Raw genomic sequence first — 14348 nt, forward strand, 5'->3', positions numbered from 1 at the left:
TGTCTGTGCACGCCACTGCAACCAACCAAGTGAGTTGTTTACAGTTATACATCATCATGTAACCTACAAAATGACAGCCCAAAATTGAGTTTAATCTGACCTCTTGCGGTTCTGTATGTGTTTTAATGCCATGCTAATCATCAACATTTTGACCGAGTTTCAAATTACAGTAAGAATAGACAAAATTATAATAATTATATTATAAAGAGAGCGTATGCATTGCTTAGTTTGTGTATTCAGTGGGTCGCATTAATAATTATGATTTTAGGAGGTATTCAGCAGTATTCTGAGATGGATTCTTAACTACTGTACATTCTGATTGGTTTTTTATTGTATTTTATTTGTTTATTATTGGATATTAAATATTACAATAATATTGTGAAATGAATATGGAGGACAAAAATGAATTGTTTCATGTCGGAATATTAATCGTGTGTAACAACTCTTATATTCTCTGATATCAGGTGTTCTGTCAGAATACTTATGCACAAATCCATACTGATTTGACAATCTGACGTTTTCATGGGAATGTGTGTGCGTGCAGCCGATCGTGTCTGTGAGCATCTGTGCTAAGCTTTGTAGAATATCACATTGCTGTTCTACAGAACATGCAATGTTAAATGTTAGCACAAATCAGCAATAGAAAAAAGCAACAACAACAATAATCTGCAGAACGTTCCACATCAATGATCAATGGTGTTCCAATCATTTCTTGGTCATGTGATTCACTGGATGTAGTATTAAATATATATATTTTTTTATTGTGTAGTAAAGTCCAGAGGGTGTTTATTTTTTTGTGTAAAAGAAAAGTGCCAAGACATTTGCTGTCCTGACTGTTGATGGGATAACTAATAAATTAATAAGGATACACAAAGAATGAAACTCTTATCGTTCTTCTTGTGTTTATGAAGCACTTTGAAGGCTAGGGGCCCAGGCCTGGGGCCCAGGCTAGGGGCCCAGAAGGCTAGGGGCCCAGGCCTGGGGCCCAGAAGGCTAGGGGCCCAGGCTAGGGGCCCAGAAGGCTAGGGGCACTGGCCTGGGGCCCAGGCTAGGGGCCCAGAAGGCTAGGGGCCCAGGGGTTACTACGTGTATTGTAACAAAGTAATGGACTCCATCCTTCACAGTCCCCAAACAGTGAAAATCTTTTTCACTGAAATCTTTTCACTACTAGTGGTTTGTAAAATTATCCCCGGGCAGACAAACGCACGCACGCACGCACGCACGCACGCACGCACGCACGCACGCACACACACACACACACACACACACACACACAAACACAATGTTTAGGGATGAAAACATAATCTCCCTCCTTGACGTCAGCCTGTCAGAGATAACAGGATGTGATTAGATTATAGAACTGCTGAGTTGTATACAGCAGTGGTTCCCAAACTTTTCAAGAACCCCCAAATTCATATACTCATTAGAAAATATATTCCAAGTATTTTACAGCTCTAGCAGTGATTCTCAAACCGTTTAATTTCAAGGACCACCATTTTGACATGAATTAGGCTACGATCCAGAGGCGTATCTACAATAAGGCGAGGGCAGGCGTCCGCCTGTCCAAATCCATTTCTGGCCTGGCCAAAATCCATACAAAAATCCATACAAAAGAGGACAAAAACAAGACCTGAACAGCTGATTGGCCGTTGCGGTATAGATAAGAGTGCGACCCTCAATCACCCATTGGAATGTAAATGCATGCCTTTCAGCCTTTGTATCCTACTCGTCTGGCAGGTATATCTCTTTGAAAACCTTTAGTGCTACGAGTGTGTGCGGGGAGACGACAATTAACACTTATCTTGCCTGTCCAAAACGTAATTCCTGGATACGCCACTGCTACGATCCCCCATTTAATGGAATTTCTATCTCTGGGACCCCCAATTTATATTGTAAAATCAATGTCAATTTAACTCTGAGAGTGTACAAATGGAACCAAATGGACCCGTTATTGTACACTCTCAGAGTTACAGACCCATAAGGGTCCATTTGGTTCCAAACTATAATTTAGCTGGGTCCCCCCTGGAACTCCCTGAAGGACCCTTGGGGGTCACCGGACCCCACTTTGGGAACCACTGGTATACAGTGTTTGTGTGTGTGTGTGTGTGTGTGTGTGTGTGTGTGTGTGTGTGTGTGTGTGTGTGTGTGTGTGTGTGTGTGTGTGTGTGTGTGTGTGTGTGTGTGTGTGTGTAGACGTGTGTGTCTTGGAAATGTTGGAATACAGTTTCTTTATCTTTGCCTTAGGGCAACCCCATGATGTGTAGTGGTAGTATACTGCCACCTAGTGTCCAAAAGGGGTTACTTCCTAAACCAGGACACGCCAACACGCTGGTGTTTGGTACGTGTGAAAGTTGAATGAGGCCTGAGCCTGTTTTTATTTTTTACTTAGACCCTCATAATGACAACCTGACTCCACTCACCTAGCAACAGGTGACTGTTACATCTCTGTTCTGTCATTGGATGAGCTCCTCAGATGATGTTGTGTCTGTTCTATCATTGGATGAGCTCTTCAGATGATGTTGTGTCCCGACACTTGCAGTTTCACTTTGGCTGACAAAATCTCTACATCTGCTGTTTAACTTGAACTACGTCATCTGTTTAACTTGAGATAATATGTTTGAACACAAATTGTGTTTGGGGGTTAGGGTTAGGGCCAAATACAGTGCACCTCATGCTTCAGATACAGTATAGGCTTGCAGTCGCACGTCACGATGTGATGTGTTGTGAGCTCCTAGATCAGTTTTTTTTTGTTATTTTATGGTTTAAGTGTCCATCATATGGGCTTTTCTGAAATGACGCCTCTGGTTTCAGGTGAGGGGGAGTAGATGTGATCATGTTATGCTGTCCCTGCTCTCTGGTGCAGGAAGAAAGGTGCAGCATCACACTTGTTTACAAGAGGGTCTACCAGTCTGCCTTGTTCAATTCATTAAAACATTTAGAGACGTACAAATATACACTTCTATAAAGCCAAGGAGCAGAACGGGAATTCACCATAAAGGAGGTAAAAAGGGAAAGGAAACATATACAGTGAGGGGAAAAGGGGTGGGTGGGGGGGATTCAGATTTTACGGGGGCCAGTTTCCAATTGCAGCCGTCCGTAGGTGCCCTTTGAGAGCGGATTTGAAGAAGTCAAGGGATTTGCATGTCTTAATGACTGTTGGTAGGGTGTTCCACATTTTGGTGGCATAAGAATGTAGTCCCTTGTTTGTGCCGAATCTGGGTTGCACATGGTATGTTGCACTCCCTCTGGTGTTGTGGTGTGGACTTCGTTAACATTAAGGAAGTATTTGGACAGGTATATGGGTATCTTGGTGGTGACCCATTGCAAGATGCTGTACTCTGTCTTCGACCCTAAGCCATTCCAGCCTGTCAAAGTGGGCAGGGGTGAGGTGGGTTCGGGGGGTGAGGCCAAGTAGGAGCCTGACAAGTTTGTTTTGGGAAGTCTGGAGCCTTGTTTTAAGGGACTTTGAGGTGCTGTGGTACCAAGAGGTGCATGCATAGTCGAAGAAACCTTGTACGAGGGCTCCTGTTAGGGTCTTCAAGGTGTTTTTTGCGAACGCAGTGAGCATTTACTATGAGACCCAGCAGATCACGTCTGTGTGTGTGTGTGTCTGTGTGTGTGTCTGTGTGTCACGCTGTAACACCACCCGCCCACCACCAGAGGGCGCAGCTGTATCACACACAAAAACACACACACACATGCACGCGCACACACACGCACGCACGCACGCACGCACGCACGCACGCACGCACACACACACACACAAAAAACTTAACTTAAAAAAAAACTTAACTTAAAAAAAAACTTAACTTAAAAAAAAAACGTAAAAAGGAAAAACGCACACACACAAAAAACTTAACTTAAAAAAAAACTTAACTTAAAAAAAAAAAAAAAACTTAAAAAGGAAAAGCTTTAAGGAAAAACTTAAAAAAAAACTTAACTTAAAAAAAAAACTTAACTTAAAAAAAAAAAAAAAAACTTAAAAAGGAAAAGCTTTAAGGAAAAACTTAAAACAAACTTAACTTAAAAAAAAACTTAACTTAAGAAAAATCTTAAACACAAAAAAAAGAGAACTTAAAAAAACCTTAAAAAATTACGTAATTTATTCTAATTGTTGTTTTTGCAATTCACGAGCTGCGTTCGCTTCCCGCGTTCGCGCGTCTTACTTGTGTTGACCAGTGAGGAGATCCTGTAAAGGAATCTTGTTCTTTGGTTGACTTTTTTGATTACGTTGGTGGCCATTTTATCACTGGAAAGATTAGCCTCCAGGATGGAACCTAGGTAGGTAATTTCATCTTTTCGTGTGATAATATTATGGGGTGAGAAGAGTATCAAAAGTGTCACAGTAAATATTACAGATTTGTAACTCACAAGTTCAGATTTGTGTTTTGTATCCGTGTTTCACATCTGTGTTTTGTATCCGTGTTTCGCATCTGTGTTTTGTATTTGTGTTTTGTATTTGTGTTTTGTATCTGTAATTTGCATCTATGTTTTGTATCCGTGTTTCGCACCTGTGTTTGAAACACAAATACAAAACACAGATGTGAAACACGGATACAAAACACAGATGCAAATTACAGATACAAAACACAAATACAAAATACAAATACAAAACACAGATGCGAAACACGGATACAAAACACAAAACACAAATCTGAACTTGTGGATACAAAACACAAATGTGAACCTGTGAGTTCACTCACGTGAGTTGCAAATCTGAACTTGTGAGTTACAAATCTGTGAGACCTTTGAGACTGTGCTAAAACTCTGCTGCTCTACTTTTGAGACTCTTCTGACATTGGGCGTTAACGAACGTCATCATTGGCTGAGGGAATCAATCAGTCAATCAGAATGATTGACAGATTCCTCGGCCAATCAGATCGGTCCGCCTTCAGCTAATCCCATCGCTCGAACACCATGGGGGCACGCTGGTCCATAGCTCTAATGCCCTATGGCGGGGGGCACGCTCTGGTCCACAGCTCTAACACCCTATGGCGGGGGGCACGCTGGTCCATAGCTCTAACACCCTATGGCGGGGGGCACGCTGGTCCATAGCTCTAACGCCCTATGGTGGGGGGCACGCTGGTCCATAGCCCTAACGCCCTATGGTGGGGGGCACGCTGGTCCACAGCTCTAACGCCCTATGGCGGGGGGCACGCTGGTCCATAGCTCTAACGCCCTATGGCGGGGGGCACGCTGGTCCATAGCTCTAACGCCCTATGGCGGGGGGCACGCTGGTCCATAGCTCTAACACCCTATGGTGGGGGGCACGCTGGTCCATAGCCCTAACGCCCTATGGCGGGGGGCACGCTGGTCCATAGCTCTAACGCCCTATGGCGGGGGGCATGCTCTGGTCCACAGCTCTAACGCCCTATGGCGGGGGCACGCTGGTCCATAGCTCTAATGCCCTATTGCGGGGGGCATGCTGGTCCATAGCTCTAACGCCCGGTGGGCACGCTGGTCCATAGCTCTAACGCCCTATGGGGGGAACGCTGATCCATAGCTCTAATGCCCAGGGGGGCAGGCTCTGGTCCATAGCTCTAACACACTATGGCTGGTCCATTAGAGCTATGGACCAGCGTGGACCATTTGTGTTTTTTATCTGTAATTTGCATCTGTGTTTTGTATCCGTGTTTCACATCTGTGTTTTGCATTTGCGTTTCAAACACAGATGCGAAACACAGATACAAAACACAGATGCAAATTACAGATACAAAACACAAATACAAAACACAAATACAAAACACAAATACAAAACACAAATACAAAACACAGATGCGAAACAAGGATACAAAACACAGATGCAAATTACAGATACAAAACACAAATACAAAACACAGATGCGAAACACGGATACAAAACACAGATGCGAAATACAGATACAAAACACAAATCTGAACTTGTGGATACAAAACACAAATGTGAACCTGTGAGTTCACTCACGTGAGTTGCAAATCTGAACTTGTGAGTTACAAATCTGTAATATTTACTGTGACACTTTTGATACTGTTCGAACGCCATATAATATTGTCACCCACTCTAACCAGGAATTAAGCCTTGCTGAGATTACTATTAGATCCAAAGAGAATTGATTCAGTTTTTCCCAGGTGTAAAGATAGTTTGTTATCAGCGAGCCAGGTGCAGATTCTACTGAGTTCAGAGTTCAGAGTTCCATTCCATTTCTTTACTTTAACTTTCATTTAGCTGAAGTTGAAACAATGCAGAAGCCACAGCAGAACCTACAATATTTACATAGTCACTGAGATATATATTATCAACCGCAATCTGCATAATCTAGAAGAACATGGAAGGAAAAAAAAGCAGATTACCTACAGGGTGCACGGCTCACGAAGAATCACTGTTAAAGAGAGAGATAGCCAGCACTCCAAAGTCCATTCAAGGTATATTTATTGCATTGTGGACAATCAAAACATGGACGCGTTTCGGCGTCAAGCCTTCCTCAGCGTGTATCTAAAGACAATACAAATGTCCATGCTGCACAATGCAATACCTTGAATGGACTTTGGAGTGCTGGCTATCTCTCTCTTTAACCCATTAAGACCTGAGACCAGATTCTACATAACAAATTGTCTTCTAAATCCTGACAGTTTTCTGAAAAAATGTTTCTTTATCAGTGGTTCTCAAACTAGCCTATTTCAAGTCAAGGACCCCCAGAATTGTATGTAATTGGCCCCGGACCCCAATCTCAAAACATGTTTGTTTCAGGGACCCCCCTGCAGAAGCAAAGATTTGAGTTAAAAACGTTCACTGGGAAAGAATATATATTCAAAGATTTTCACATTTTCAAGATTTTTCAAAAATAGCAGATACAAGCTTGTAGATCTGCTATTTTTCAATAGCTAAAGTATAACATAATGCTTTAAACACCAAAAGGGGTTCCCGCCCAGAATGGGTTTTAACAGTAATCTAGAAGAACACCTGTACAGTTATGGTGGTTTAAATGGCAGAGCCTAGATGTGCTGCTTTGTGTATCTTGTGCTCATACAAGCATATTCTGGTTTGTAAACACGCCTATAACTGAAAATAACTGAAAATAACGCCTATAACTGAAAATAAGCACAAGCTTACACAATAAGCACAATAATACCCAAATGCTATCCCCAAGTCATTAAAGGGCCACTTCACCCCTTTTGCAACCAGATCTTATTTTAATGATGTTTGGGAGACAAGAAACACGTTCCTGGGGTTCTTATGTGGGTAATGTGTTTTGTGTGTGTCCAATTTCAAAGTGTCCATGGGCTCCCTGATGTCATGGACACTGGGCTCACTTATTTCCTGGACTACATGTTGTCTCGGTAAGACAGCCCTCTACCTATCCACAAGGAGGGGCAGTGGACCAAAGCATTATGGGAATTGAATGGGTGGAGAAAAGTGTGATATATAGGAAAGTATCAGCAAGAATGAAAGGGAAGGTGTACAAGACAGTGGTGAGACCAGCTATGTTGTATGGTTTAGAGACAGTCGCACTGAGGAAAAGACTCAGGGCTTATAGCAGAGACTAAAATGTTGATGTTCTCTCTGGGAGTATACATCGGAGCGACAGCGCATGTCAGATGTTTTGGAGATAAACCCAGAGGCCAGACTGAGATGGTTTGGACACATACAGAGGAGGGATAGTGAGTATATTGATAGAAGGATGTTGAGGTTGGAACTGCCAGGCAGGAGGCCTAGACTAGGAAGACTAAAGAGAAGATTTATGGATTTAGTGAAAGAGGACATGAAGTTAGTTGAAAAAACAACATAATTTTGTGTAGCCACTACAACCAAAAATGTTCCAAGAAACAAGTTGTTAACCTACTGTAGCAACCCAGCCGGCTCTGCTGTGCGAAAGCAGTGTTAAGTGTTAACAGTTAAGAGTGAAGGAGAGCACGGAGGAAAGAGTGGAGGAGAGAGGGAGAGAGAGCGGAGTAGAGAGAGAAGGATGACACCAAGAACTGTGTGAGAGATGGTAGCTGGACTCTTGGCTTTGGTTTATGTAAACTGTGTGAGAGATGGTAGCTGGACTCTTGGCTTTGAAACTGAAGATGTCAACAACTACAGTGTCTCCCAAATTCTTTTCCATAAACACAAGGGCAAGCTAGGGTTTGAGTTATGCCTGATATATACACTACGTTCCGTGCGTGTGTGTTCCCCAGAATTGCACATTTCTAGTCCCATTTGTTTCTGGACAAGACGAGGGAATAAAAACGCTAATTTAATTTAATTTTTTTTATTAAATGCTTTGCCTTTAACATGTTTTATGTGTGACAGATCCAGTTGACAGTTTCAACCTGTCAATAAGAGTACTTCATTCCATTTTTTGTTTGAAAATGTTTTATCATTTAAAAAATTAATTAATTAATGAATTAATTGTATGATTGTGTGTATTGTTATTTTGACTGAAAGGTAAAGTAAAGTCGTTTGGAGTAATTCTGGCCTTTGCATAAAAGAGAATGCATGGCTTAAATGCTTAATATTGGTCCTGCACACACAGAGTGACCTATAAAACAACAATAACGATAATAAAACAATAATCCAATCACACAACTAGGCCTGTCACAATTATTACATAATCGCCTAATCGCAATTATTTGAGATAATCGCAATTATTTGAGATAATCGCAATTATTTGTGCATAAATCGTCAATCATTTCCATGTTGATAAATGTCCTTGCATTTTCACACTTTATTTTTTCAAAAATGGCAGAAATAGCAGATCTACAAGCTTACAACGTCACAAAGTGACGTGTTGTAAGCTTGTAGATCAACTATTTCCTCTATTTAGTACATTTCTTTGGAAGGAAGAAACATTAAATGTGTCAGTGATTTCTTTGTATATTTTAGTTATTTGTCATATCTTGTGATCACAAAGCCTAAAAGGCAAACGGAGAAATACAAATCGGAACGTTCCAATGTTCAATGCAAAAAAAAAAAAAAGAAATCGTTAATCGCAATAATTTGTGTGACAATTAATCGTCAACTTAAATTTGTAATCATGAGAGACCTAAACACAACCACTGGTAACACTGAGGAAGATTCTGAGATATCTAGAGTCAACCACACATGGACAGCACAATGACACCTACAGCTGTAAAAAAAACAAAAAAGAAAACAGAATATTCTGTCGAATCCGCCCAGGACCCATGATTCATCTGGGCCTGAACAGGACCCATGATGCATCTGGGCCTGAACAGGACCCATGATGCATCTGGGCCTGAACAGGACCCATGATGCATCTGGGCCTGAACAAATGACCTATTGCAAAGCACTCTGTTTCTTTCTTGAGTAGCAGTAAGAGATCTTACAGCTCCAATCTGAAGAGATTCTATTACAAGAGGTGAAACTCCCATTAAGTCCCATAGTAACAACCAGCGGCCAGTGCCTCCGCCATTTTGGACTTCCGGTTTCTTTAAAAAACATTAAAAGTTGTACCAACAAAAACCTGTTTTTATCCTATTCTACTATCATATATTTAATGGTCTGTGTTGAACACCGAAAAAGTATTATAAATATGCATGTCTACTACTATAATGAATTAATGAATTAATCATTTATTTATCATATTTATGAATGGATCAAAGTAGAAATTAGTAATGTATTCATTCAGAATTCCAGGGTGCATGTGTGCGATACGCTATCTAGTGGTGATTCCAAAACACTTAAAAAGGAGTTTTGTCTCTCGTTATAGAATCTCTTAATACCGATGGAACTGAAGCAGCGAAACCTTTCAGTTGAACAGAGCAACAGAGACCACTGGTGCTGCCAGGAGCAATAAGAGGCCAACAGCGGTGCTGGTAGCGCTGTTGCACAAGTCACCCTCACAGCAGCTTGCGTGAGCCGTCATGCCTGGAATGGTGGGAGTGTCGGCCTGTGCCTGTACCACACACAGGCTCTTTGACATGCAGCCCTTTGTGATCATCTTATTGTCTCCGTGTTCCACTGTGAACAAGACAGAAAACATGTTATTGTCTGAATACTTAAAGGGGAATCAACATTGAACTGTGTACAGCCTAGAACTGGAGGTCTAGAACTTGGGGTCATGCAATATAAGTGATGTCACGTTGGTGTACTCTGCATTTAGATATTCCAGTAAGACACCTGAGGGCGAGAAGCATCTGGTGTGGTATATGGAGATCTAAGGGTGGCAGGATCCTGAGTGTACAGGGTTTGATGAGGGCCCAGGTAGGGCCGGGCCTTCATTTTCAGGCCTGTTGAGAACACTAGTTTTCGCCGGCTGCCGGGCGCGGCTGCACTAACTAGAAATGCACTCTGACGAGCTGCCAACTTGTGCGCGGGCAGAGCACGTAACTTACCTCAACCAAGTTATTGAAACATCTGAGTTATATGTCTATATAAATTCCAGATATCCACTACAACGGGTTCTAAATGTTTTAAGTGTCCTATATATAAGTTTGAAACTCAACTTTTATTAAAATTATTTCCACACAACAACTCTAAGATTAATGACATAGTTCAATGTTGAAAATGAGTGCTCCATGTCTAGAGAAACATAATTATACAACAGGTTGTTTCGAGGAAGCAATCTGATTGGTTGAAGTAGCCATCTAGCCACGCTTCAAACGAGCATGATGGAACGCCTATAATCAAAACATCAATATCAGCTGTGCTGAGTCTCGCTGCTCTCGCACAGCAGAGCCGGCTGGGTTGCTACAGTAGGTTAACAACTTGTTTCTTGGAACATTTTTGGTTGTAGTGGCTATACAAAATTATGTTAGTTTTTTTTTTCTTTTTTTTTTTTTCCTAAGCTGTAGAATGTGAAATATTTGGGTAAAAGGGAGATGCTGTGGTGACTCTAAAGCCATAGACTTGTTACCTGATGAGGGGATGCTGTGGTGACTCTGAAGCCATAGACTTGTTACCTGATGAGGAGATGCTGTGGTGACTCTGAAGCCATAGACTTGTTACCTGATGAGGAGATGCTGTGGTGACTCTGAAGCCATAGACTTGTTACCTGATGAGGAGATGCTGTGGTGACTCTGAAGCCATAGACTTGTTAACTGATGAGGAGATGCTGTGGTGACTCTGAAGCCATAGACTTGTTACCTGATGAGGAGATGCTGTGGTGACTCTGAAGCCATAGACTTGTTACCTGATGAGGAGATGCTGTGGTGACTCTGAAGCCATAGACTTGTTACCTGATGAGGAGATGCTGTGGTGACTCTGAAGCCATAGACTTGTTACCTGATGAGGAGATGCTGTGGTGACTCTGAAGCCATAGACTTGTTACCTGATGAGGAGATGCTGTGGTGACTCTGAAGCCATAGACTTGTTACCCGATGAGGAGATGCTGTGGTGACTCTGAAGCCATAGACTTGTTACCCGATGAGGAGATGCTGTGGTGACTCTGAAGCCATAGACTTGTTACCCGATGAGGAGATGCTGTGGTGACTCTGAAGCCATAGACTTGTTACCCGATGAGGAGATGCTGTGGTGACTCTGAAGCCATAGACTTGTTACCTCTTGAGGAGATGCTGTGGTGACTCTGAAGCCATAGACTTGTTACCTGATGAGGAGATGCTGTGGTGACTCTGAAGCCATAGACTTGTTACCTGATGAGGAGATGCTGTGGTGACTCTGAAGCCATAGACTTGTTACCTGATGAGGAGATGCTGTGGTGACTCTGAAGCCATAGACTTGTTACCCGATGAGGAGATGCTGTGGTGACTCTGAAGCCATAGACTTGTTACCCGATGAGGAGATGTTGTGGTGACTCTGAAGCCATAGACTTGTTACCTGATGAGGAGATGCTGTGGTGACTCTGAAGCCATAGACTTGTTACCTGATGAGGAGATGCTGTGGAGCCTGTGGTGACTCTGAAGCCATAGACTTGTTACCTGATGAGGAGATGCTGTGGTGACTCTGAAGCCATAGACTTGTTACCTGATGAGGAGATGCTGTGGTGACTCTGAAGCCATAGACTTGTTACCTGATGAGGAGATGCTGTGGTGACTCTGAAGCCATAGACTTGTTACCCGATGAGGAGATGCTGTGGTGACTCTGAAGCCATAGACTTGTTACCCGATGAGGAGATGCTGTGGTGACTCTGAAGCCATAGACTTGTTACCCGATGAGGAGATGCTGTGGTGACTCTGAAGCCATAGACTTGTTACCCGATGAGGAGATGCTGTGGTGACTCTGAAGCCATAGACTTGTTACCTGATGAGGAGATGCTGTGGTGACTCTGAAGCCATAGACTTGTTACCTGATGAGGAGATGCTGTGGTGACTCTGAATCCATAGACTTGTTACCTCTTGAGGAGATGCTGTGGTGACTCTGAAGCCATAGACTTGTTACCTGATGAGGAGATGCTGTGGTGACTCTGAAGCCATAGACTTGTTACCTGATGAGGAGATGCTGTGGTGACTCTGAAGCCATAGACTTGTTACCTGATGAGGAGATGCTGTGGTGACTCTGAAGCCATAGACTTGTTACCTCTTGAGGAGATGATGTGGTGACTCTGAAGCCATAGACTTGTTACCTGATGAGGAGAAGCATCGGTCCTCATCACCAGAACAGGACAGAATGTCGGAGCAGTTCTTGTCTTGCACGTTGCAACTGAAGCACCTCTTGCCGTTGGGAGAAGAAGAGCTGCCAGGAACTGTAGGTTTGACATTTTCAAATGGTCATATGGTGATTAATTTAACCCCGAACCTTGTGTATACAACAAAATAAATTCACCTATTTGCATAAACAAGTGAAACCACACGTTTATTACAGTTGGCCTCTGGCACAAATGCAACTCTCGACGCTCCTCATAAGCGTTTGATAGTAGTGCATGCACACGCGCACACACACACACACACACACACACACACACAACACACACACACACACACACACACACACACACACACACACACACACACACACACACACACACACACACACACACACACACACACACACACACACACGGTACTTACGTGTGGGATATTGGACATTGCAGAGGTCAGTGGAGCAGCACTTGGTGCTTAAAAGTACCCTGCTGATTCCAATGTCCATTGAGCCACTAACATCACACCCAGCAGATGGTATGCAATTCTTCACTTTAACATCCATGGTATTCCCACCTAAACACACACAGGAGGATATTACCCACTGTCAAACAATGTCTTAAATAATCATACTGTAAGTGGCTTGTGCCTCACAAAAATGAAATACAGAGGTTATATTGTAGGTCTAATCACATACTGTACATACCCATATATGTCCTGATTGCTCCTGCAGCACATTGTTGGGAAGCGGGACAGTCTCTCTGGGGTTCAGTGCAGCTTCCTGTGGTTCCCACAACGATGCAATCGTAACATTTCAAAGCCGAGAGAGCTAGAGAGACAACAGGTGATATCACAGAGGTTACGACTGAAAGCTATAATGTAAACCTACCCCTGAGCCACCGCCATCGTTGCGGTTGCCGCAATCGCTTATATAGGCCCCTCCCATTTGTGGCATTCTTTGTAAAATAGGCCCCTCCCACTAACTTAGGAAGCCGATTACTTCCGAATCGTGATACATTGATTGTGCATTCTATGATTTGCAGTTCTATTCCGTAATTTATAGAACAACGGTTTTGTTAGCCAAAATTAAGTATTTTGGTCTAAATGTTCTGTTACTCCTTTTTCTTTTAGTTATTGTGTATGTGGTTGTACTGTTAAGTAACTTGAAGAATAACCCTGAAAACCACATGAAAAAAATAATTGTGTAAGTGTTGTAACTGTTTGTTTTTTACTGTTGTTGAGACCGAAGACAAATTTCCACACGTGGACAATAAATGAAACAAACTAACTAACTAACTAACTAACTAACTAACTAACTAACTAACTAACTAACATAATATCATGTAGGCCTACCGTGATACTGCTTGAGAAAATCGCCCACCTCTACATGATAAAACCCCAACATATTAAAAAAAAAGACTTACCTTTTGGGAAAAGCAGAACCCCAAGGATCACTATGACTCTCTGCATTTTGATGTCCATCCTCCAACTGAAACGGGTCAATGGTACAGCTTTTAATAACCCTCTACAAATGGGGTGTGTCTAGATGGGGGGGAGGGGGTGGGGGGGATGATTAACATTCCATTTCTTTCATTTTACTTTCATTTTGCTGAAGTGGAAACCATGCAACCCAGAAGCCACAGCAGAACCCACAATATTTACAAAGTCACTGAATTATATATATATATTATCAACAGCAATCTGCATAATCTAGATTAGAAGAACACCTGTACTGTACAGTTATGGTGGTTCAAATGGCAGAGCCTATAGATGTGCTGCTTTGTGTATCTTGTGCTCATACAAGAATATTCTGGTTTGTGAACACCAATAACT

The 14348-nt window shown here is 42.4% G+C and overlaps 2 protein-coding genes across 2 annotated transcripts in view; both read right to left on the reverse strand.

Annotated features, from left to right (window-relative positions):
- The window catches only part of gmeb2 (glucocorticoid modulatory element binding protein 2), a 263131-nt gene that overhangs the window by 110532 nt on the left and 138251 nt on the right, over window positions 1-14348 (reverse strand). The window lies entirely within an intron of this gene.
- Window positions 9643-13997, reverse strand: LOC306932064 (phospholipase A2 inhibitor and Ly6/PLAUR domain-containing protein-like; the record flags this gene model as incomplete). Its single annotated transcript, XM_079513769.1, has 5 exons — window positions 9643-9939; window positions 12500-12619; window positions 12945-13091; window positions 13222-13344; window positions 13940-13997. 5 exons carry the CDS (start codon window positions 13995-13997, stop codon window positions 9728-9730), a joined length of 660 nt encoding a protein of 219 aa, XP_079369895.1. The 3' UTR covers window positions 9643-9727.

Source organism: Electrona antarctica, assembly GCF_951216825.1.
Source record: "Electrona antarctica genome assembly, chromosome: 2".
Classification (NCBI taxonomy): domain Eukaryota; kingdom Metazoa; phylum Chordata; class Actinopteri; order Myctophiformes; family Myctophidae; genus Electrona; species Electrona antarctica.